The sequence below is a fragment of the Trichoderma ghanense genome (assembly GCF_004382785.1).
Source record: "Trichoderma ghanense strain CCMA-1212 chromosome Unknown scaffold_0, whole genome shotgun sequence".
In the NCBI taxonomy this organism is placed as follows: Eukaryota; Fungi; Ascomycota; class Sordariomycetes; order Hypocreales; family Hypocreaceae; genus Trichoderma; species Trichoderma ghanense.
In genome coordinates, this window is record NW_027395663.1 from 1,148,970 (window position 1) to 1,171,367 (window position 22,398).

General features: G+C 54.0%; 7 protein-coding genes across 7 annotated transcripts; 4 read left to right on the forward strand and 3 right to left on the reverse strand.

Annotated features, from left to right (window-relative positions):
- Positions 1-2,843: 2,843 nt before the first annotated feature.
- Positions 2,844-4,258, reverse strand: CCMA1212_000400 (Secondary metabolism regulator laeA; the record flags this gene model as incomplete). The annotated part of the gene is made up of 4 exons (XM_073697870.1): positions 2,844-3,318; positions 3,406-3,598; positions 3,739-3,768; positions 3,871-4,258. The coding sequence occupies 4 exons, from the start codon at positions 4,256-4,258 to the stop codon at positions 2,844-2,846; spliced, it is 1,086 nt and encodes a 361-aa protein (XP_073563533.1).
- Positions 4,259-5,452: 1,194 nt separating this feature from the next.
- CCMA1212_000401 (uncharacterized protein) lies at positions 5,453-5,872 on the forward strand (the record flags this gene model as incomplete). Its single annotated transcript, XM_073697871.1, has 1 exon — positions 5,453-5,872. The coding sequence occupies one exon, from the start codon at positions 5,453-5,455 to the stop codon at positions 5,870-5,872; it is 420 nt and encodes a 139-aa protein (XP_073563534.1).
- A 2,999-nt stretch (positions 5,873-8,871) lies between these two features.
- CCMA1212_000402 (uncharacterized protein) lies at positions 8,872-10,479 on the reverse strand (the record flags this gene model as incomplete). The annotated part of the gene is made up of 3 exons (XM_073697872.1): positions 8,872-9,913; positions 9,994-10,261; positions 10,473-10,479. 3 exons carry the CDS (start codon positions 10,477-10,479, stop codon positions 8,872-8,874), a joined length of 1,317 nt encoding a protein of 438 aa, XP_073563535.1.
- A 1,682-nt stretch (positions 10,480-12,161) lies between these two features.
- CCMA1212_000403 (Uncharacterized protein) lies at positions 12,162-13,453 on the forward strand (the record flags this gene model as incomplete). The annotated part of the gene is made up of 2 exons (XM_073697873.1): positions 12,162-12,937; positions 13,032-13,453. The coding sequence occupies exons 1-2, from the start codon at positions 12,172-12,174 to the stop codon at positions 13,451-13,453; spliced, it is 1,188 nt and encodes a 395-aa protein (XP_073563536.1). The 5' UTR covers positions 12,162-12,171.
- A 2,776-nt stretch (positions 13,454-16,229) lies between these two features.
- Positions 16,230-17,424, forward strand: CCMA1212_000405 (Receptor expression-enhancing protein 4; the record flags this gene model as incomplete). The annotated part of the gene is made up of 3 exons (XM_073697874.1): positions 16,230-16,258; positions 16,336-16,485; positions 16,584-17,424. 3 exons carry the CDS (start codon positions 16,230-16,232, stop codon positions 17,422-17,424), a joined length of 1,020 nt encoding a protein of 339 aa, XP_073563537.1.
- A 423-nt stretch (positions 17,425-17,847) lies between these two features.
- Positions 17,848-19,814, reverse strand: CCMA1212_000406 (Mitochondrial genome maintenance protein MGM101; the record flags this gene model as incomplete). Its single annotated transcript, XM_073697875.1, has 5 exons — positions 19,629-19,814; positions 19,508-19,539; positions 19,275-19,362; positions 18,188-18,769; positions 17,848-18,118 (listed from the first exon to the last, which is right to left on the reverse strand). The coding sequence occupies exons 1-5, from the start codon at positions 19,712-19,714 to the stop codon at positions 17,848-17,850; spliced, it is 1,059 nt and encodes a 352-aa protein (XP_073563538.1). The 5' UTR covers positions 19,715-19,814.
- Positions 19,815-19,865: 51 nt separating this feature from the next.
- CCMA1212_000407 (Biotin-protein ligase) lies at positions 19,866-22,148 on the forward strand (the record flags this gene model as incomplete). Its single annotated transcript, XM_073697876.1, has 5 exons — positions 19,866-19,902; positions 19,974-20,607; positions 20,681-21,235; positions 21,301-21,572; positions 21,649-22,148. The coding sequence occupies 5 exons, from the start codon at positions 19,866-19,868 to the stop codon at positions 22,146-22,148; spliced, it is 1,998 nt and encodes a 665-aa protein (XP_073563539.1).
- Positions 22,149-22,398: the final 250 nt, after the last annotated feature.

A 22,398-nucleotide genomic window follows, 5' to 3' on the forward strand; every position in this document is an offset into this window, starting at 1 on the left:
GTTGTTCTTCTTCTGCCTCTTTTCTTTCTCCCCTCTGTTCAGTCAGCATGACAGTCAAAGAAGTTGGGTGAAGAAGGGGGCTGCAGCCCGTACGGAGTTGTAGTAGCAGGAGCAGTTGGTTCGTCCCGTGTGGGCTGTGTGTGTGTAACTCATGCGTGTTCTGTGTCAGTGTCTCGTGTCAGTGTTACACTAGGAAAAAAAAAAAAAAAAGGGACAAGGATGGGGGCAAGCAGGAGCGAAAATCCGCAAAGCCATTGATGAAGGAATAATGCAGGTCCAGCGTGCAGCCGAGAACTAAATCAAAAAGAGTCATCTTCGAAGACACACAAGCCGCAAAGAAAGCAACCATGATGATGATGATGACCAGCCTGCGTCGAAGGAGTCTGACAGTCTTACATGCCTCACCGGGGCTGGGCTGAGCATATACCACCACACGCATGTAAAAGTCATCCATCAACCAAAATCCCCCCATCTCCTTTCGTACATCCTGCTTAACGTACTGCCTACATGTATCCTGCATCGTCAGCACAGGGTGGAAAGCGGGGGAGAACCACTCCCATATCTCATGAGAACTCCCAAGACAGAATGTGAAAGGGGAGATGTAACCTGCAGAATAGCTGGCTACATACCACGGACTAGCGACTCATTTGCTACACAGGCATGCACGGTTGCTGCTGCTCTATCCTCCATGGACCAAACGAGGCAAAGGGGCACGGCACGCTGCATACGATATATTGAACGACTCTTCCCTCCCTCTCCCTCTCTCTCTCAATCGTGTTGTGTCCGCTCCGTACCTTTCGCAGCACATGGGCTGTATCTCGATGCTACTACCCGTGCCGCCAGCCCGACAATCCGCCCCCTTTCTCCCCCTCCAGTCACCGAGAAGCTGAAGAGAAAAAAGAAATCTGGGAAACGTCAGAGTAACAGGACGTATGTATCTACACTCTATGTCCTGCAACTACCCGCCTCTTGGGCTCAGTCCCCCCGTCTTGACAGACTTCCCAAAAGCATAGCATAGATTAAATGTGGTAAGCAAAGCGAAAAAAAAGCTGTGACCAACCAATTCCCAACCCGCTCGTCGGTAACTCTTTCTTTGCTCGCTTTTGCGGTGCTTTTGCTTCTCTCTTGTATTCCGTGATACTGCTTTTTCCCTTTTGCTTGTCACCTGATCCCTCAGCATGCTTCATATATTGGGCAGCAGTTGGGCATTATCAGGGAGCACACGAGAAATAGGAGCGAAAGTTGTTTGGAGTACAGAAAGCTCCGGGGGGAGACGGGGGGCTCCGGAAGACTTGGTCAGCGGGGCCGGATACGGGATACGGAGGCGGCCAGGGGACACGGATCGGAGTTGTGTGCTAGGTAGCTTCGGATGTCGACTGTATGCCAGTTCATGATGTCATGAAATATCTTTACAGAAGAAATATACTCGTTGAGGGGGGAAGACGCGTGTGCACAGACAATCCTCCCCATTTCTTGGTGAGGGTGAGTGAGAAAGCCTCAATGCATCAAATACCAGATAGGATTAGACTTGAAAGTTTCGTTCGAGCCTCCTAGATAGTCCAGAATGCTGCGGACAGTATTCGACAATCCCTTCCCTCTTTAGGCACTCACAAGCTCCTGCTCTTAATCCGCTGCACAATCTCCGATAATCCAAGTACGTGAAAATACACACAACCTCTAATCGACAAACTACAGGACCGCTGCTACAGCTTCCCAAGATGATGAGCATCTCACACGGGCCCAAGTTGAACATGGCCTAACCCAGCTTAGGTCCCAATCCAACATCATGAAACTCATCCATCCTGTCAAGTTTCTTTCATCTTCACCTCTGAAGCACTGCTCCGCTCTCACAATATCCCCACCTCACTTCTAAGCTCTCTTGTTATACCAATGGACCAGATATAGTCTTCCTTGATAACAAATCCTTTCCCATCAGACCCATCAGAAAGAGTCATCTCATCAACAGCCTCCCCTTAGCCCCCATCACCCCCTATCAAATCCCGAAGAGAACCCATCAAACAGGGCCCGACAGCGGAAGAAAAAAGCCCAGTCTCATTCAGATTCTTCAGTGCCGTCCTTGTCACACATGTGTCAAGCCCAATGGTCGAGTTGAAAGTGACAACATACATAATCATCCCTTCCTTGTAAATGCAGCGGGCAACCTCGGGGTTTTGACTCTGTCTCGGCCGATATACCACATAGAAGCGCGAACCACGAGATTGACCCTAGATGTCACCTTTCTCGAGTAGGCCACTCGTGTGTTTAGCTGCTAAATATCTCTGGAATTGCGCTGGGAATTGCCCTTGAGCAGAAATCGCAGCTGCAAAGGTTGATGAAATTCTTCGGCTGAGCACATTTGGCTGTACGTGCGTCTAAACAGCGTTGTGAATGAAGAACAGCCAATGTGGTATACATTCAGTTCAGACAAAACTTATAGGCACTGCTTGCTGTAAGATCTAACTGGCCATGTCCCGCGGGAATGAAGACTTCATTCTCGATATGGTAGGAACCTCCCGAGTCTCATCAACCACAATTCGCCAGTAAACAATTCCATCTTGCGCCAATTGACCAATCGTCTACCATATGCATCCCAGGGTATTCCAGTAAAAAGCATCTCGGTTCCGAGAGGGCGCACAATGATCCTCAGAAGAGTAAGGCTCTTCTCCCTGTCCAGTGATGTTCGTCAGCAAGACAATTGGGCATAACGTAGAAATGCCATCGAACAATGTCCTGCCGCATACACTGCTACCCAAACCGAGCAAATTATGTAACCTGGAATCTCTATATCGTTTATCGTCATATGCGAAAATGAAAGCCATGTTTGAGCGTAAAGGGTCAGGCGATCAAGCGTCATCCAAGGGCTTGTAGCCGTATATAGTGTGGAAAGGAAAGTATGAATGGAACTTGGGTATGCCGTTGTGTTCTGCAATGATGGACTTGCGGACCTCAACGAGGAACATTTCGATTTGAATCGTCGTCCATCCCAGTCCGTGATGAAGTGGCCGCCTAGCGAGCCCAACAAGCCCCCACATGATGGCATCTCGCAGAATGTGGCCGCACTCTTGGAGACGCCTCAGCTTGGGCCATGGGCCGTTGGGGCACTTGAGATCTATTTGGCGGATGCCCTGGAAGCCAGCAGCAGCAAGCTCGTCCTTGACGTTGAGGATGGCGTGCAGATCCGAGCCGAGGGCGGCCATACCGTCTCCAAGATAACGTAGAAAGTCACGCCAGGCATATGGCTGGTTGCATGAATCGTCGTCACAGGCAGCAGCATAGTGGAATTCTTGAATCTCGACATAGCCACCGGGCTTCAAGTGCCTGAGAATGAGACAACTCTTGTTAGTTGGGTGCATAATTCAAGTGCTGGAGAGACACGGGCAGACTTGCTTGTAAACCCGATTCCACAGCTCAGCCCGGTCCTTTATTGAGTGGCAGGTGTGGCGGATGTGGATAAAATCAAACGAGTTTTCAGGATACGTCCACCCCGCTTCATGTTCGATATCGTCGACAACGAACATGACGTTCTCTGGGACCCAATCGGGCTGAATAGGTGATAGATCCATGCCGTGAAACGTCGTGTTGGGATACATATCAGCCACTAGGGGACGCTGTCAGCGGGGATAACATGACTAGGACAGACGCATGAGGCAAAAAAGGAGTAATCCAAAGCGAGTGTTCTTCGGCCCCCTGATGAACTGTGCAAGACGACAACGAATCAAACCAATATGGGTAACTCACTTTCCATAGGCCATTTCCCTGTTCCGGTCCCTGTTTTCTACCGTTAGTAGAGCAATGTCTGCGTCGAAGCAAAGGGTGGAAACCAAAAAGGAGGTCATAGGTGGACATTTCGGCAAGTTGTCTAAGGCTCACCTAGATCGAGGACTTCAGCACCAGGCTGTTGCAGCCGTTCATGGACAGGGGAATAAAAGTATGTTCCCTCGCAAAGGTGTATGGCCAAATGGTGCTTGAGGTCGTCACGGTACTGTTCTGTCTCATCGTTGGGGAAGGCGTATTGCCCGGCATGGTAGGCATGGTACCGTAGGCCTCCATCGATAATGTGCTGGCGAATGCTCTCGGTGAGACTCCGTGTATCGTCCCGGCCGTCCTCATCCTCAACATATTCGCCTTGCTCCAGATTTTTAATACGCATAGCCGCTTGAGATGTACCCACGGTGATGGCCGAGCCTGTAGAGGCGGGTGATGGAGGGCGACCGGCGCGGGTCGGGATTGGCCCGCTACTCGCGTCGTCCTCGGTCATTGTTTTCTTGTCAAAAAGGGAGGCGGGGGTGAAGTTGTATGTAGTTGGCAGATTCGTCTAAACGTGGGGCCGGATGCGAGAATGTGGGAAGCTTGAGTGTGCAAGTGGAAGGATGCACTGAAGATCAAGGTCGCTGATTGTAGGTGCATCGAAGGGATGATGAGTAGAGCATGAGGGTTGAGAAAGCGGTCCTTGGACGAGTGAAGAGAATTGGCCGGCCGTAACTGTTGAACAAACTCTGCAGGTAGCGGTTGGCGATGCCGTGGCCCCAGTCGAAACCAAGATCGGCCTGGAGCCTCCAGTATGATGCTGACGGGCGAGAAGCTGGAATGACTTCAGCACCCGTTGTAGGGGATCGGATTATCGATAGGTGAGAAGCAGCCGTGGGCGGACGGTGACGGCGTCATCTGGCCTACCGGGGGAGGGGAGCAGCGCCAACTAAAGTACTGTATGCTTCTCACAGAGCGTTACCGATCAGACGGCGCTAGACCCGGCCCACGGAGACGATTCTGGAGCCTCTGCTGGGTCCTGCTGTCCAAGTAGAGACGGACAGGTTGCTATCGTGTTGCCAGTGTCGACGAATGCAGTGCGGTGGCAGCCTATTGCAGTAGCGCTGCAGGCCAACAGCGCGGCGGACAGCTTAACGTCTCGGTCTTGGCCGGCCGTAGTACAAGTCGGCGCCGGGCACGGCGTTCGGCAGGGTGTCGGGGGAAGGGTGGAAGCTGGCACGATCGATCAGCAAGAGACAGCCTCAGTCGTGATGGGTGCAGATGCCGTCGGACGGGCTGTTGGTTGCAGGTGGGAGAAGGACGAGACAGAAACCCCTTCGAAGTGTCTCGCAGCACCACTCAGACAGGGGGCCGAGTCAAAGCAGATGAGCTTAATACGCAGGGCGATGTTATACCGGGTCGTGCTCTGGGAGCGGAGTCCACCGTCCGCGGTGCTAGGAACATGGGGAAGCTGACGTTGGCAGGGGGCGGAACGTAGGGTTCTTTGGGGTTTGGCGAAGCACGGCGTGAAGGAATGGTTGTGCTCGTGGTTGAGGCAGAGGCAACTGATGAGGCTGACCGTCCACGGGCTGTAAATCGATCGATGCACGGTTCTGGTGCTCGCGAACTAGCGAGGAGAGGAGGCGCGAGAAGCTGGAGGGAACTTTATCAGATGAGGTACCCATATCGAGCTGGCCACCTCGTGATGGGCACGAGCGTCAAGAGATTGCAGCAACTCGGCACTCTTGCTCCGGCTCCGCAGTCCGGTACTCGCATGCTGTTCTATACTGGTTGGTACCCGTACATTGTTACTCTGTGGGTGCTGCAACCCTTTCCTCCCTGTTCATTCACAGGCGTGAGCACTGCCGGCCATGGCTTCTCGGGCCCATTCAGGACGCTAACAAATGTCCTAGCTTGCCCTGCCGTCATGCAGAAGGCTGGCTATACTTCCGAGCAGACGCTTTATGTCTCCGATGGCGATGCTCCCTCAGGCCACGTCCAGCAATGGTGCAACCAACGCATTCGTGGTGCGTGGACCAACGGCGTCCAAGGAGTCGTCTGGAATCCGGGACCAGCATCGAGCCGTGAAGCTTGGAGTCGCTGGCTGGTGGCCGCTGATGACTAGTTCGTAGTCCGCGCCAGTGGCTGAAGCCTCAACCCGACTGCTTGCGCTCTCCCGCATGGCGGCGCTTGCATCCCGTCGAAACGGTCCGTGATATGGCGTGACTGTGTTGTGGCGGCAGGATATCATTGGTCGCAGCCCCCGTCTGAGTCGGAGCAGGATTGCATCGTTAAACCCAAGCTCCGGAGACATAACAAGCTTGTCTTCTGATGCTCGGGGCCGATCGACGTCGCATGAATCAGCGATTTTCTTTGCTCTCTTCTTTTTTTTTTTTTTCTTTTCTTTTTTTTTTTTTTACTGGATGCGGCGCCCAGAACGCGAAGAAGTTTGGACGAATGCGGCATGCCAAGCCAATGGGTCAAGCTGCTGCTGCACAAGTACGGACGAAGGTCGAGGGAAATGGACGATCAACAATTTGGACGGCTTTTCGGTGAGAATTGTTTCTTCGGCTGGCGATCGATGGTGATGGAGCTTCTCTGTGTCGAAGTGTCTGGAGCCAACAACTTGGAAGCAGCTCGCGACTACTAGGTAGTAACACCATCATAACTCGAGGAATTGGAAGGAAGAGAGAGGTCTTGCAACTTCCCAATGGAATTAGCCGCGCATGTGCGTGTCATGCCTTCCTCCGTCCGTCTGCACTTGCTTCTCACTTGCACCATCTCCAGGCCAGCATTGGTCGTCCTTGATAACGCCTGCCCTAAAGTGCCCCCCTCTTCGTATGTACCGGCAGGTCCAATGATGCTCTTGCCCCAGCAAGTTCTCCGTATGGTACCTACTATACCTTACCTTCCAGGTACAAAGGACATGCATGGTACGAGTGTTTTGTACCTTATTTTGTACTCCAGAACCCAGCTCCCGAGTCATCTCTGCCTCTTCTCCTCACTCTACCTAGTGGTAGCTCGTCTCACCATCTCTTCAGCCAGACCAGGCCGGGGGTTTGCTCTCTCCAGCCTCTGTCTTTGCTCAGTTTAACTCAAGAGGCTTACCGCTCTGCTTCTTGGCGATATTGCAGGCTTGCCTACATCAACGAAAGTCTCTCGACTACAAATGCCAGCAGCAATTCAACCGCTACAAAATTGCGGATCGCAACTTTTGACCGCTGGGTCCTCGACGCAATACGAACTCCTCCTGTTGCGGACCGACAAGTACCAAATATCTGCGGATACAAGCAAGCCCCCTAGTCGGTTTACGACCCCCCTGTCCTCTCGAGGTCCTCTTTTCGCGTCCTCTCGGCTTCGACACTTGAAGTCGACCCGACAGAAGGGAACGCTAGACGCCGTCCTGTTGTCTGCTTGGACTCGTCTTACCCACCGCGAAGGGACGGCATTGGCAGCTATGCCGCTTTGGAGCAACAAGCCGGGCGGGGAAGGGCGAAATATCCTACGGCTATGGCGGTCCCTTTGAAACGATGGGTGCTAGAGGGCACAAAATGCAAAGTCTTGCATCTGCTCATCGAGGCTGGATCAGCGGTCGGCATTTCAAGACACTAGGCTGCCCTGAGTTTATTGGTCAAAGCTTTGGGACTCATTGACAGAGAGGATGGAGATGCTAACGAGTTGGGATGGCGCATCCTTCATCGTCTCTGCTGCTTACGGCGAGTACCGGCTTTGCCAATCTGATGCCGCAATTTTCCAGCAATGACGGTACTGCAGTGATAGATGCAATCCTTGGAGAAGCTAGAGCTTGGGGAGGAATAAGACGCGGAACAGCCTCATGATAGCCTATGGCAGATGTGACCTAGGCGTGTGCATATCTTAGCTCCTAAGATGAAAGAGTAAAACTCTTGGTTGTTTCGAACGAAGGGTCCTCCGATTGTCTGTAATTTGAGCTGACTTGACGACGAGCCTACTTTGCATCTCACGCGCCTTGGCCCACCTCGACAGATCAAGTCTTGAAGAGCGGACTTTTGGCACAGGTTCTGTTCTGCCCTTGTGGCATTTTGTCTTGACTTTTCACTCCCTCCGACAATCTGCAACAGTACTAACCATATACCAACAAGAGCTGCTGCCTCAAGGTCCTCCAGGCTACGAGCCATAATGAGTATCTGACCCCTCATTGGGTTGATGCTTTGCAGACGGTGATCTGGCTGATATCATCCGGACTCATCGACCACAGTCTGGTCCGAGTGACCTTTGGTAAGACTCTGAGTAACATCATGTGCGCCCAACAGACAATAAGCCACGGGTTTCCGCTGCGTTATCATTCGACGGCTCCATCCGCTGGGACGAATGAGACGTCTCCAGAGCAGATTGAGATCAATGGTGTTGTATCTGTATGCAATGCAGGTTGTCGAACCATGGGACTGGGACTGGGATTCTGCACTTGGCTTGGATCAGGTTTCCGTTCCCAGACCCAAGATAGCGGCACCTACTAGTAGTGGTTGTTATGTTCTACAAAACCACACGGGCCCGTTACCATCGCCAGGCAGAGCATTTCTTTCCTATTGAAACAATCGTGTCTCATGCAAGAGTTTTTCATCCCAGCACGCTGCTTCTCCTGTTTGCTCTTCAAGAAGCCGCAACTTTCCGACGTAGCTCTGTGATTTGAGTTACTTCATACCCACCAATAGATTTTTACCTTGTTCCTTTTCGATGGAATGAACACGATGGTCATTGAAGGAACCAGTCTCGGTATATCGGGATGTCGTAAACGTGTTGGATCTGGCTCCCGGATTGATGCTGTTAGTTGCTACGAGGCATATTGATGGACTCCTGATGCTGCCGCCAACGGGTCAAGGCCTAGATCAACAAGGAGAGATGAACTAACCAGTCGGAAACTCAATGAATAAGGAGAGAATCAGTCTTGATTATAAGTTGCCGGGGAGTCATAAAGCCCCCCCCCCCCCCCCTCTAACAGTACGCAAATGTTTCATCTATGATAATCAACAGTATAGCTCCAGTTGCCCTCCAATGTCGCCATGACATGTCCTGAGGGCTAGATCATTCATCATCCTGAACCCTTTCCTTCCAAAGAGAGTGCAGGTCCATAACCTAGTAGACCAATCACAGAAAGACGACGAAGCTCAGCACGACACCAAAAACAGTAGCACCCAGCTTGGTCGATCCAGCAACGACAGGCACCCCCGTCGGACGAGGCAAGCTGTGGCCATTCGTAGGAGCAACAGGCTGAGGATAAGCCTTCTCACTGCCAGACCTGTGCTGCGTAGGGGCAGGAGGAGCCTCAGGCTTGGACGCAGGAGGGGGCGGGACAGGGCACTCGGGACCGGCGCAAGGGGGTCGAGCATGGCAGTCCTCGCCAGACTCGCTGCAGACGTGGTGCTCGTGGCAGTCCTCCCCTTGCTCGCAAGCCTCGTGCCGGCACTCGGGCCCCTTGCAGACGAACCTTGTGCGGCACTCGTCGCCCCAGCACTTTTGCTTGGCGCACTGGCCGTCGTAGCAGACGATCTTGGTGCCGCACTCGTCGCCGGCGCACTGGCGGTAGCGGCAGTCTTCGCCGGCGTCGTCGCAGACGACCAGCCTGTGCCAGTTGTCGTCCTTTTCGTCGTCGTCGCCAGAGCAGGTCTCGGGATGGCAGGCCTCGCCGTTGCAGACGACGCGCTGGCGCTCGCAGCTCTGGTCATTGCCGCGGCAAGGCTCTTCGGGCGCGCAGTGGTCGCCGTAGCAGATGATCTTCTTCTTGTGCCATTCGGGCGGGGGGCAGAGCTCGGTGGTGACGGTCACGGCTTGGGTGACTTTGTTGCCGAGGGGGCAGTGCGGGACGTCGGGGGGGCAGGAGGTGATTGTGCTGGTTGTGGTGCTGGTGAATGTGCTTGTGTAGGTTTGATGGGGAGGAGGGCGGGTGAACTTCCATCCGCCGTGGTGATGGTCGTCGTCGTCACTGCAGGTGTCTTCGATCTCATGGTCGTGACGGTGCTGGTAGTCGACATCTTCACCGAGTCTGATGTACAAGCTCAGGGCAACAGATTGAGGTTGTTGCTTGCCACCACAGGTCTGGTGGTCATCTCCCGGACAAGGGGTGTCGCACTGATCAGCGTCCACTTTGTCCGCGGTTTCAACGTCGAGCTCGTCACCGCAGTAGCAGTCCCTATAGAATAAATCATGATCAGCACGATGGAAGAGGGAGCCATGGCGTAGCTTGCTTATAAGACGAAAAGCATAACTTACGTGTCCTGGGTGCCAAAGAATTTGCCGGGGCAGCTCGCCGCGCAGAAGTCAAGGTTCATAAAATCCGTATAGGCGACCTTTTTGAAGGAAGGGAATCCAGCAGTCGAAGCCGCACATCCGTAAAAGCGAAAGTCACCGACGACCCACGGCTGGGCGGCGGCTTGGTCGTCGTGGTGAGACTGGGGCCAGGGGGCCGAGGAGTTGCTGTAGTGGCCCAGGGCGAGCTGGGCGCCAAAGGCAATGATGAATGGGAAATGCATGGTTGATGCTTAAAGAATGTCCTGATCAAGGGAGTGAATGAAGGGATCTCGGATTATAAAAGAGGGAAATCAGAGATGCTGTGCTGTGTTGCTGCTGGGTTAGCCGGTAGACGCCTTGATGAGGAAGCAACTGTGTTTTCTGAGAGGAGAGACCAACATCATTTATAATCCTGAACGTGATGGTTGTAGATCTCCTGGCGCGTCAACGAACATCAACACAGTCCATCTTGAAGAATGCTCATGCACACCCAACACCGGACTGTCATGCTTCATACTCGATCTTGAAGAATGTCCATGCACTACCAACACCCGGCTCTATGCACGAGCGAAAGAGCGTATCCCGCGGGGATCTCTGTGGCTGCCAGCATTCTTTACTCACAAATGTAGATCCTACTAACGCCCAACGCCCATCTTCTCCTTTCGAGGCATTCTTCACGTCGTCTGGCTGACTGTACCCAACGCCGTCTCAGGTTCCACGAGCCACTTGCGATCTCGTGTAGATTGTGAATATCGTACAGAAAGAGTTCCGCGAATCGCTACTGTCTATGTGCAGAGAAACATTGAAGTCCAGAAACTCAAGTCCGGGCGTGCACTCCAGCATCAATTACATTGATGATGCGGGATTGCAACAAGGGAGTGTCAGCTCAGCTATCCCTATGGAAACATTGGTTTCACTTGATCGAGATAGATGCGGAAGGAAAACCGCGGTGACGTGAGACAAAACGCGTCAACGTTGGGCTCTGTCAAGGGATCGTAGAGTTGGGGCTGCCCATACCCCTATGAGACACAAAGTACAAAGTAGAAGTAGAGAGTTCCTGTCGACTCGAGGGATAGGTGCCATTTTGGTGAGCTAGGGTCATACAACGGAAACAGACACAGTTACAGCACAGACAGTTGTTGTATTTTAGCTTATTCTTGAGAATAGAAACTGAGGAAGTAGAGAGAGGTGGACGGGAGCGTGTCAGAAAGGTGACGAGGTGCGGATGAAGTGAGCGTCCTGTGAACAATCCGGCTCAAACAGAGCGATATAGACAACTGTACAGCGATCACTTGAATTGGCAGGGTTAAAATGCTCACTGAACCTATAGCCAACTACCTTGGGAGGATTTTTGTCATGTCCAGCTGTTGAGTGAAGTGGATGCCGATCCAGTCTCGTTGTTGCGAGAATCTCTCGGTCCCGGTGCGAATATGGCGACAAAGACCGACCGCAAAGCCTGCGATAAAGACATCGTTTATAAATCACAAGTGTCACGATATACCCGTACAACCTAATCTCTCCCTGGTCCTTTTGTCTAAGAGAACTGGAGCCACAGCATCTCGCTCCATCGGCACATCAGATCCCGCGCGAAAACAGCCGCAAACCCGCCCAACTCTTAACGATTTTATCCGGAAATAAGGTATGGAGTCCTTTCCAAGAAAGCGACAGCACTCCTACAACTGGGTAGAAAGTCCCAGCCTTGCGAAGATAGTCAACTGATTCCCTCTAGCTACCCAATAGTTGTCCTCGGTCGAGGATTGCCGATGCTAAATCCCGGGTGGAACGCTTCGACTTGCTCCTCATGAAAAAAACCCCCTGCAAGATTTGAGGCACACGGCACACACGAAACCCACATGTTCATGCGGAGACTTCTATTGATTCGCGCCTCTGCGAACAGGATTCGTGCGAGGGACGGGTTTGAGGAGCTGCGGGGAAAAGAGATTTTTTGAGATGGAGGAGGTTGTGGATTGTTGCCACTGCTAACAGCGGCAAAGCGGCTATTGATGTCATGGAGAAAAAGACGATGTGTGTTTGCAGAGGCGACATATATATGGAGGAGGATCGTCTGGCGCCGAGCCCACAGCAGCCTCTCTCCTCAACCCCGGTCGATGGCGATAGCAAAGCGTTCTCGAAACAACCAACCATAGCAGAGCAGCAAACATGGCGAGACTCCCCTTCCACGCCGACCACATCGGCTCCCTCATCCGGCCAGACTCCGTCTCGGCCCAGCAGCAACAGTTCGACGAGGGCAAAGTCACCGCCGAGGAGCTCCGCCAAGCCCAGCAGTCGGCCATCAAGGAGGCCGTCGAGAAGCAGCTGCTCCACGGCGTGCGGGCGCTCTCGTCGGGCGAGTTCGACCGCAAGTACTACTTCTCGGGCTTCTTCGAGAAGCTCGGCGGCTTCCGCGAGGTCAGCCCCGTGCCGTGGGAGCTGGCGCGCCTCTCGGCGCCGCCCATCGCCGCGCTCAAGAAGTCCGGCCGGCAGTACCCCATGGCCGCCGTCTGCGAGGGCAAGATCCGCTACGAGAGCAGCCCGTACCTCGACAACTGGCGGCTGCTGCGCGACGCCGTGCCGCGGGAGCAGTGGGCCGAGTGCAAGTTCACCATGCCGCCGCCGTGCTACTTCCACCTGAGACTGGCGCCCGGCAAGTGCTACAGCCCGGAGGCATACGGCTCTGACGAGGACTTCTTTGCGGATCTGGCCGTGGCGTATCAGAAGGAGATCAAGACGCTCTATGGCGAGGGGCTGCGGAACCTCCAGATCGATGACCCGACGCTGGCGTACTTCTGCTCGGATGAGATGGTGGAGTCGCTGCGCAAGGAGGGCGTGGATCCGGATGCGCTGTTTGAGCTGTATCTGAAGGCCCATAACGACTGCATCGCGGATCGGCCTGAGGACATGCATGTTGGGCTTCACATCTGCCGAGGTGAGTTGCCAACGCCCATCCCATCCATATATGAACATTGCTGCATCGTCCGTGGCACCATGACTAACGTTTCTTCTTCCCTGCCACTTGCCAGGCAACTTTTCAAAGTCCCTTCATTTCAGCGAAGGATCGTATGAAAAGATTGCCGAGCGTTTCTTCAAGGTCCTCAACTACGACACCTTCTTCCTCGAGTACGACAACGAGAGATCTGGCGGCTTCGAGCCCCTGCGCTTCCTGCCAAAGGGCAAGAACGTCGTCCTCGGCGTCGTGACGACCAAGGAGCCCGAACTCGAGGACCCGCAGGAAATCAAGCGCCGTGTCCTGGAAGCCGCAAAGATCATTGCGGATGGTCAGCAGCGCAGCGTCGAGGAGGCCATGGAGAACATTGGCATCAGCCCGCAGTGCGGCTTTGCCAGCGTCGCTGTTGGCGCCGAGGGGATGACGGAGGAGAAGATGTATGCGAAGCTGAAGCTGGTGAGGGACGTTGCGAAGGAGCTTTGGCCGGACAGGCCTTAGAGCTAGGAATGGGATATGCGAGTGATTCCATAGCACCTAGTTGTTGAATTGGCGGCGTTTGACTGTACGAATGCTGGAGCATTGGTGTAAGTGATTGGTTGGAGAGGGGAGCAAACTTTCAAAATATTGTCACCATCTGCATCCTTCGATGTGAACAACATGCCTGACTCTCCGATCCTACAATGATGAATTTATGCACTTCGTGATGAGTGTCACGGATTAATGAATATGAGTTGCATGGTTGTGATCGTGGTGATTCCCTGCTGGTTTGTCTTTCCGATCCCATGGCAACCTAGGGGTCAATTCATGTTTATACAGGCAACATGTAAGATGCAATAACATTTATTTTCCTAATCGTTCTCTCACAATCCGCTTTTTTTTGAGGACGTCTCAGCTGGCCAAGCCCTGCATCAGTAACATGGAAGGATTCAAGGTCAACATGAGCCCTAGCCGTACCTTAGACGGGCAATCTTCCTGTCCCTTGAAAGAAAGATGAGGGGTAGGTATGGTGTGTTTCATGCAAGCCCGAGGGCCCGAAGTGCGTCTGCGAGTTCCGCTTAGTTTCCTGCAGGTCGACTAAACACGCCGTACCAAGAATATATGTCAATGAGTAATGTTGAATAATGACTTATCATGTAGCCCTTGCTCTCCAACGACACACTGATAGGCAGAGAATTCCCAGATGAGAACCGTAGTGTCGATAGTCCCAATGATCGTGCTGCCGTTAAGGAGTACAGCAGCTAGTCTTGAAGGATATACCTCAAAAGAGATGCATTACAACCAATGGGATAGAGACACTGAGCGGGAGACCGATACCCGAAATGATAGTGAAGCAACTTGATACGAATCGTGCATACAAGCAAGCTGACTTGCTAGGGTTGTCTGCGAGAGGGTGTCGAGAGGGTGTCGAGAGGATGTCGATATGCAGCTTGGACTTATGGGCCATCGCTTGTGCAGAATGCATCGCATCTTGTTCAGCACTTGCTGCAGCAAGCTCGTCGGCCGCTGTAGACGAGGTTGAGTGAGCGCATCCGAATAATCTGGATACTCATCTTGAGCCGAGATTGCCAGTCCATATATGGAGGATGATGCGGAAGAGAGAGGACGACCAGGAACAATCTGAGGACCAAGGAGAGAGGACATCGGCCTGTGTATGGGACGATTGCTCGAGGAGGAAGTCGTTGAACCAAGAATTGAGTTTGCAGCAATTAAGACGAGGCACGTGAAAGATCAGCAGCTCTTTCGTATCAAATGTCAGTCAGCTGGTCTGCAGGTGATGATGCACTTGATGCCCAATTTGGCATGCAGTAAGGGGGCAGGTGCTACTGGTCCGCTTGCCATCTGAGCGGCGATCAACCGAAATGACGTCCACGAATGAATGAGCCTAAAAAAAGAAGAGAAGAGAAGGAGACGAGCCTCCTCCAAATCCTCCACCATCGAGACGACACTAATTCATAATAATAATCACATCGGGATATCAAAATCCCAACCAAGTCGCAAAAAAAGAAACTTGGTGTTGCATCTCCTCCGGGAAGGCTCGAACTTCCAACCTCCTGATTAACAGTCAGACGCGCTAGCCAATTGCGCCACAGAGGAAATCACTTATTGATTTTGCATGCCCAAAATGATCTTATACATCCTCCGCTCAGTTATTCCTCTTCGCATCTCCTGTGCAATTCAGTGCTCATTTTGACACTGTCACTTATTACTGCTGACTACTGCTTTCGTGCATCCTGCTCTTACCATTCAATCGGGGTCCTCCGCGTCTTACATGTGATGCTGTGCTGCGTGTACCTTATAAATGCAATCATTGACACGTGAATGCCCCTCGATCTGTTCCTTGACAGGCCTTCATCCTCTCTCCTCTTACAACGCCCCTCGAGTCACTCTGACATCCGCAATCATCTTTACCGTACCTAATCTCCTAAAATATCCCTAGCTACCTTGCCTTGCCTACCGTAAGGCACCCCTCCCGAATGTCAAGGTAGAACACCACGCTGCGTCATCCCCAGCTCCCGAAGCCACCCCTTACAGCCGCTTCAGGCTCAGTCACGAGCCCCCCAACCGCCGCATTCGCCATTTGCGGGGGAGTCTCACACCCCTCTCCCAGTTACCGCTGCAAAGCACCAGACAGCAGCGGCACCAGAAGGCTCTTCTCCCACTCGCACGCTTCTTCCGCTTTCAGCCTCTCGGGTGCCCGCCCTGCTAATACCACCAGAAGTTGACCTACACACTGAGTCCGGCTCCCACGACAAGCCCATCCCGCCCCCCGTTTGCCCTCTTGTCGGTCCCCTTAATTATTTGCCGTCCTCGACCACAAATTACCAGGTGCAGGCAAGGCGAATAACCGCTGCTGATCCCTGCCGAAAGGACTGCTCTGCCGCCAGAACTTTGGCCGCTTGGAGGCGTTTCTGCGCATTGCCGTCGCTGTCATCGTCTCTTGTTAATCGCCGTTCCGTCGGAGACCCTGAGGCTGGGCTGGGCTTCTTGTGCCGGGTCGCAAACAAAAAGTGCTGCTGGGCTGAAGCTGCCGTTGAGCCCAAAGCCTTTCCTCTCCCAACGCAGACATCCCTACCTTACCTTACTGCTCTGCCTTACCCAGGCATCTCCTAATAAACGGCCATTTCCGCAGACCCTCATCATTACAATAGCCTCAAGGGATTAAGCGACATCTGAACATCTTTCCTTTGACTTCTCAAATTCGTCATCCTATAATATTTAAGCCATCTCCAGGCAGTTCGCAGCGGCCGCGTTGGCCCCTCGTCGTCCCGCCACCATGTTCGACCTCTTCGCAATGCTCTTATCGTGCGTTTAATCTGCCCCGCCATCTATCTGATGCCGTCACTGCTAACCACGGAGCGCTAACGCATCAAGCAAAACAGCTCGATCGCATCCTTCCTCTTCCCCATCTTCGCGTCCTACAAGGCCCTCAAGACGTCGGATCCCGCCCAGCTGACGCCATGGCTCATGTACTGGGTCGTCTTTAGCTGCTGTCTGCTGGTGGAATCCTGGGTCTACTTCATCCTTGCGTGGTACGTCCTGCAGCCGCTGCCCGCCGTTCCCGTCTTATGCCGGCTTGTGACTGCTTGAATGTCTGGGTCTCGATATTGATTCTCGCGGTTTTTTCTAGGGTCCCATTCTATGGATATATCCGCCTTCTCTTCTTCCTCTACCTCATCTTGCCGCAAACGCAGGGCGCTCGGGTCCTGTACGAGCAGCACGTCCACCCCTTCCTGCGCGAGAACGAAGCGCAAATCGACGAGTTCATCGCCAGCGCTCACGAGCGCCTTAAGGCGGCCGGCATCGACTACTTCCGAAAGGCGATCGATTACCTGAGGGTTAATGTCCTCGGCCTCCCGCCGTCCGAGCCCGAGCCTCCCGCTCCCCCGCCGAGCGCCTACCAGAGCTACACACAATCGCTCCTCGCTCGGTTTAGCATTCCCGCGGCGGCCACGCCTGCTGGCGCCGGAAATGTGGGATCGGATCTCTTTGGCCTGCTGGCCAGCGCCGTAACCGCGGCGACGGGCGGCTCGGGCAATCGAGCCGACGCTGGCAGCTACTCGGCGTCGTCGGTGGTCCCGTCGCACATACAAGACTCGGGCGAGAGGATGACCTTTATCGCCTCTCAGCGAGACCGCCTCAGCGTCCTCCTCACGGCCCTCGATCGGGAAGCAGCGCAGATTCAGCGGAACAACGGGCAGCCGCAGTCCCGATCGCGCTCCAGGCACTTGGACAGCGATGAGGAGGTCACGCAGCGGCCCCCCAGCGGGCTCAGCGGCTGGAGCGGACTGAGCAAGAGCCGCAGCGAGACGGATTTCGAAAAGATTGACGCCGAGAGCGGGGCCGAGGACGAGTCCAACCTCCGGCGCCGCCATGCCGGAGGCGGCGAGGCCAGCGGCTCATGGATGCCCTGGGGGGGCCGCGGTGGACAGCCGGGCGCAGGCCATAGCTCTGGACCAGAAGAAGACTAGCAAGATTAGGAGCGTCGAGGCAAATGGCTGGCCCGTGAGTATGTAGAGAGTCTGTCACCACCACCAGGTCGCGTGGGCCCTCGCGTGGGCCCTCGCGCGGGTGCTGTGCGTGCTTGCGTGAGGAGAATAGAATCTGGCACTCGTTGAGAGGTAATGGTATATCGAGGGGAGTGATCAGAGTCGCCCCTCATGCAGATGAGGCTTGTCATGTGCCCTGTTTTGTATGTGTACATAATAATGCCCATGGGTCTAACCGGAACTGCTGCATAGCATCAACCCACAACCGATTCTCTAAATATCATACAAGTCCACTGCTCGCCCGTACTGCCACCGAAGGTTTCTTTTTTTTTTTCGTATCCGAGGACCCTCGCCAGGTTCCCATCAAAACTGCCTCAACGCCGTAAGCCAGGCAAATGGAGTATCTTATTTGCTGATCTTGTAGGGATATGCCACATCCACGTCGCCTTTCCTGTACCACTGCAGTCGCTTCTTCTTGGTCGTGACGTGCTCCACCCACACCTCCTCCATGTGGTTCTTCTTGAACCACCGGATGAAGTGAGGATCCCACAGCTCGGAGGCGATGCCCAGATCCTTGCAGCAGCGCATCAGGGCATTGGACTTGCATCCTTCCACGGCGGAAGGCAGCTGGTCGGCCGAAAAGTACGAGTTTTCGCCCTGGGCCTGCGAGACAAAGCTGTAAAACACAGTCGACGTTAGCAAAACAGGGCTTCATGTGTATCAATGACGTAGCGGAGATGCTTACCGGCCATCGACGATGAGCGCATACTCCCGCGTCACAATCGTGTCGCCGACGACGGCCTCGCCCTTGGGAATCAGGCCCCAGCCCATGGGCCCAAAGGCCTCGTTCAGCCTCCTCCGGTACTTGATCTCCGGCAGGTAGACGACGCCGTCGGGCTTGACCTCGATGTCCTTTTCCTCTATGGGCTGCATCAGGACCTTGAACTGCTTCTCCGTCACCGGGCGGGCCGAGATGCCGTAGAAGCTCCTCGTCCAGTCCACGCTGACCGCGTCCGCCGCCGCATCATCCTCCCTTGCGTCCTCGTAGGCGATGCTCTTGGCCTGGTAGACGACGTCGCTGTAGCTGCTGGGCACGGAGGCTGCTATTGCGGGCTTGGGAGTTGCCTTGGGAGCGGGCTTTGCGTATTTCGGCGGGGCGGGGGAGGAGGTGCTTGTGCTTGGTTTTGCGGGAGGCGGTGCGGAGGATGCGTCGTCTGTCGTTGACGTCGTTGATGGTGTTGCTGAGTCTGTGGCATAGAGGCGTGCTGGGGCTTGGATCCGTCTGAGAGGGAGGCAGGCGAGATGCCGTGAGGCGACGGCGAAGGATCTGCGTGCGGGAAGCATGATGATTTTATGCTTTCAGAGATTGGCCGGCGATTCGGGGAGGTTTGGGCGTGATGTTGGAGGCAATGGCTGAGATTTGCTGGATTCACGGCATTATCTGAAGAATTTCATGTGTTATCGGCGCGGTGAAAAGAAGTTCCGGGCGATGGCTGGCCGTTTGTTTTGCCTTTGGTGAATCGATTCAATGAGGCGGGAGTTTGAGAGCATCTAGTACATTTCTTTCACATTGAATCAGATGTTGAGGCGTAAATCGATAGTCATAATGTGATGAGTCAAGATGGTTCTATTCTTTATCATTACAGTTGCAAAATAGTTTGGTGATACACGTCCTTCTAAGTGTCTTTGGTGCTGGTTCTCTCATTGTTGCCGTGACGTTTCCAGCATTCTTTGAACTCCTCCATCTGCGAGGACGAGGCAATTTCAAGTCAGTACTGCTAGAAACTCGAGATGGGATAAAAAAAAAAAAAAAAAAAAAAGCATTGATGGACGTTTCAGTCGATAAAAGACTTGCCTCTTTTGCGCATGCTCTCCAGTCCTTCTTTTCGTAGTAACAGTCTGTCATTTTGGCGTTTTCATCTGTTCGTCCAAGTCAGTCTTACCCTATATCGAGACAGCAGTTTCCGGTCTTTATGTCTCGAGTCGTGACTCCAAGTCCCTCTTCAATTCTCGAGCCAATCGAACAGATATCCCATATATGACTCGTCTTCGAATCTCAACTCACCCGCGCATCCCGTGCTGAATATCCGCTTGTCCCTACAAGTCAAAAGGAAGCACGGCTTAGCGTCGGCACACTCTCAACCATCAAGCAGCAAAAAAAAAAGTCAAACAAACCCGCTACTCACCACTCGTCCGGCTCATCGTCGTCCTCAATTGCCGCGGCTGCTGAAGGTCCCGCTGCCGGCGGCTTTTCCTGCACCTGTCCGGGCATCTCGAGGGGATTTCTGTAGCGTCGTTGAGCGTCGCGAAACAAGCTCTGGTGCTGGTGGATGTAAGAGAGAGAAGAAGAGAGAGCAAATATCGACTATTTAGGTGGCGTGACTTGGGCTCTTTCATTTCACGGGTCGGGGAAAACAGTCATCATGGCGCCCAGCCGACTCAATGTTCTCGTCCACACAGGTATAATCGCCTCAGTATCTGATTTCAGTATCTCTTCATATCTATAGAATGGCAACTGACGGCAACAAAAGGCACCGGGACCACGGCCGAGTCTGTCCGGCACTGTATGCATTCGCTCCGCCGGCTGCTCTCGCCAAACTACGCCATCATCCCCATCACCGAGACGGTCCTGCTAAAGGAGCCGTGGGCACAGACTTGTGCTCTTCTCGTGTTTCCTGGAGGCGCTGACCTGGGATACTGTCGGGTGTTCAACGGGGAGGGAAACCGACGCATCAGCGACTTTGTCCGCCGTGGAGGCGCGTATCTCGGGCTCTGTGCCGGCGGATATTATGGCAGCAGCAGATGCGAGTTTGAAGTTGGGAACAAGGCACTGGAGGTCGTCGGGAACAGGGAGCTTGGCTTCTTCCCGGGAACGTGTCGCGGCGGGGCTTTCGAGGGATTCGAGTACAGGAGTGAGAGGGGAGCTCGGGCTGCCGCGATCAAGGCGGAGAAGCAGGCCTTGCGAGACAAGATACCTGACGAATTTGCCGTCTACTACAACGGTGGTGGTGTTTTTGTAGATGGGAGGGCAACGGGGGGAGGCAAGGTCGAGGTGCTGGCGTCATACAAGGACGAATTGGATGTGGACGGGGGCGACGAAAAGGCCGCAGTTGTCCTATGCCATGTGGGAGAGGGCAAAGCCATCCTGAGCGGGCCGCATCCAGAGTGAGTTCTCATTTTTTTTTCGATGGCAAAAGGAGAAAATGTTGTCAACTGACATTGATCAACCATCCTCGAGGTTCGCACCCGCCAATCTCAAGCCTCAGCCAGATATTCCAGGATACGGCGAACTCGTCGACAAACTTGCCGCAGACGACAGATCTCGAATCGCCTTCCTGAAAGCTCTCTTGTCTGAACTGGGCCTCGAAGTTGTCCAAGACGATTACACGCCCCCCTCGCTGTCCAGCCTCCATCTGACGGCCCTCGACAGCGGCAAGGTAACGGAGCTGCTGTGCGACTGGGGGGACGCCATCGAAAAGGAGAATGGCGACGAATTCATCCGCGGAGAGGCGGATACCTTTCAAATTGTAGCTCGTCAAGAAGGGCTGAAGTTGAACGAGCTTGAAGAGGCTCTACCACAGGTCGACACGATTGATGACCCGACCTCCGTCATCAAGAGGATCGTTGCTCATGAAGACAAGCTGCCTAGTGATTCTCTCACACCGCGCTTCAGCCACGAGCGGTTCTACTCTGGCCTGAAAAAGTACAGGCGGGTTGAATCCGGAGCCGAGCACTGGGGCGACGTTCTGCTCTATGGCGATGTCGTGACCAGCACCAATACTCTACTTGAAAAGTGCGTCATCCTGTCCACCTACCATCCGTCTGAAGTTACAGTCACTAACTCGGCGTTATCAATAGAAACCCAAAACTCAACAGCAAATTGCCGACTGGCTTCGTCTTCACTGCCACCACTCAAATAGCAGGACGTGGACGAGGATCCAACGTCTGGGTCGCACCCCCTGGCTCTCTTCTCTTCTCCGTCGTCATCAACCATCCAGCTCACCTCGCCGCTTCACGACCCATAGTGTTCATTCAGTACATCGCAGCCGTTGCCATCGTCGAGGCCATCCGGTCATACGATGCGGGCTATGAGAACATGCCAGTCAAGCTGAAATGGCCCAATGACATATGTGAGACACGACCACCACCATCTCCTTTCCCCCAAACCCCCCTCACCTCAACACGTCGTCCTGCTAACAGCAATAGACGCCCTTGATCCCACAAAGCCAGCATCGTCCCAATCCTACGTCAAGATCGGCGGCATCCTCTCCCAGTGCAGCTACTTCAACGGCGCATACCAGGTCGTCCTCGGCATCGGCATCAACGCAACCAACCCGCGCCCAACGACCTCTCTCTCTGACCTGCTCCCGCAGACCGCCGCCGCCGCCGCGCCCTTCCACATCGAGACCCTTCTTGCCCGCATCATCACGAGGCTCGAGGCCGTGTACGAGCAGTTCCGGCGCGAGGGCTTCTCCCAGGACCTGGAGACGCGGTACTACCGCCACTGGCTGCACACCGGACAGGCCATTACGCTCGAGGCCGAGGGCGGCGTCAAGGCGAGGGTCGTGGGTATCACGCGCGATTGGGGGATGCTGCGTGTAGAGGAGACGGATTCGGAGGGGAGAGGGATCGGGAAGATGTGGAGTCTTCAGAGTGACGAGAATAGCTTTGACTACTGGAAGGGACTCGTCCGTAGGAAGGCATAAAGCTGTGGGTGCCATTAGACTGCATCACATTCGTATGGATATTGTGGTAGGCAAAGGCTCGTCTAATCGTGAATTTACACAAGTGGTATGTTACATTGTTCTCCTATCGTACAAGCAAAGCAAGCGAATAGCGCGCATTGAAGTCGACTCCAAAAACGCCTCTTGCTTCTTCCTTCTTCTCTTCTCCCTTTTTTGGTGTGTTCGTCTAGACCCAGTCTCCTGTGGCTTCGAAGCCTCTAGATGTCCCCTC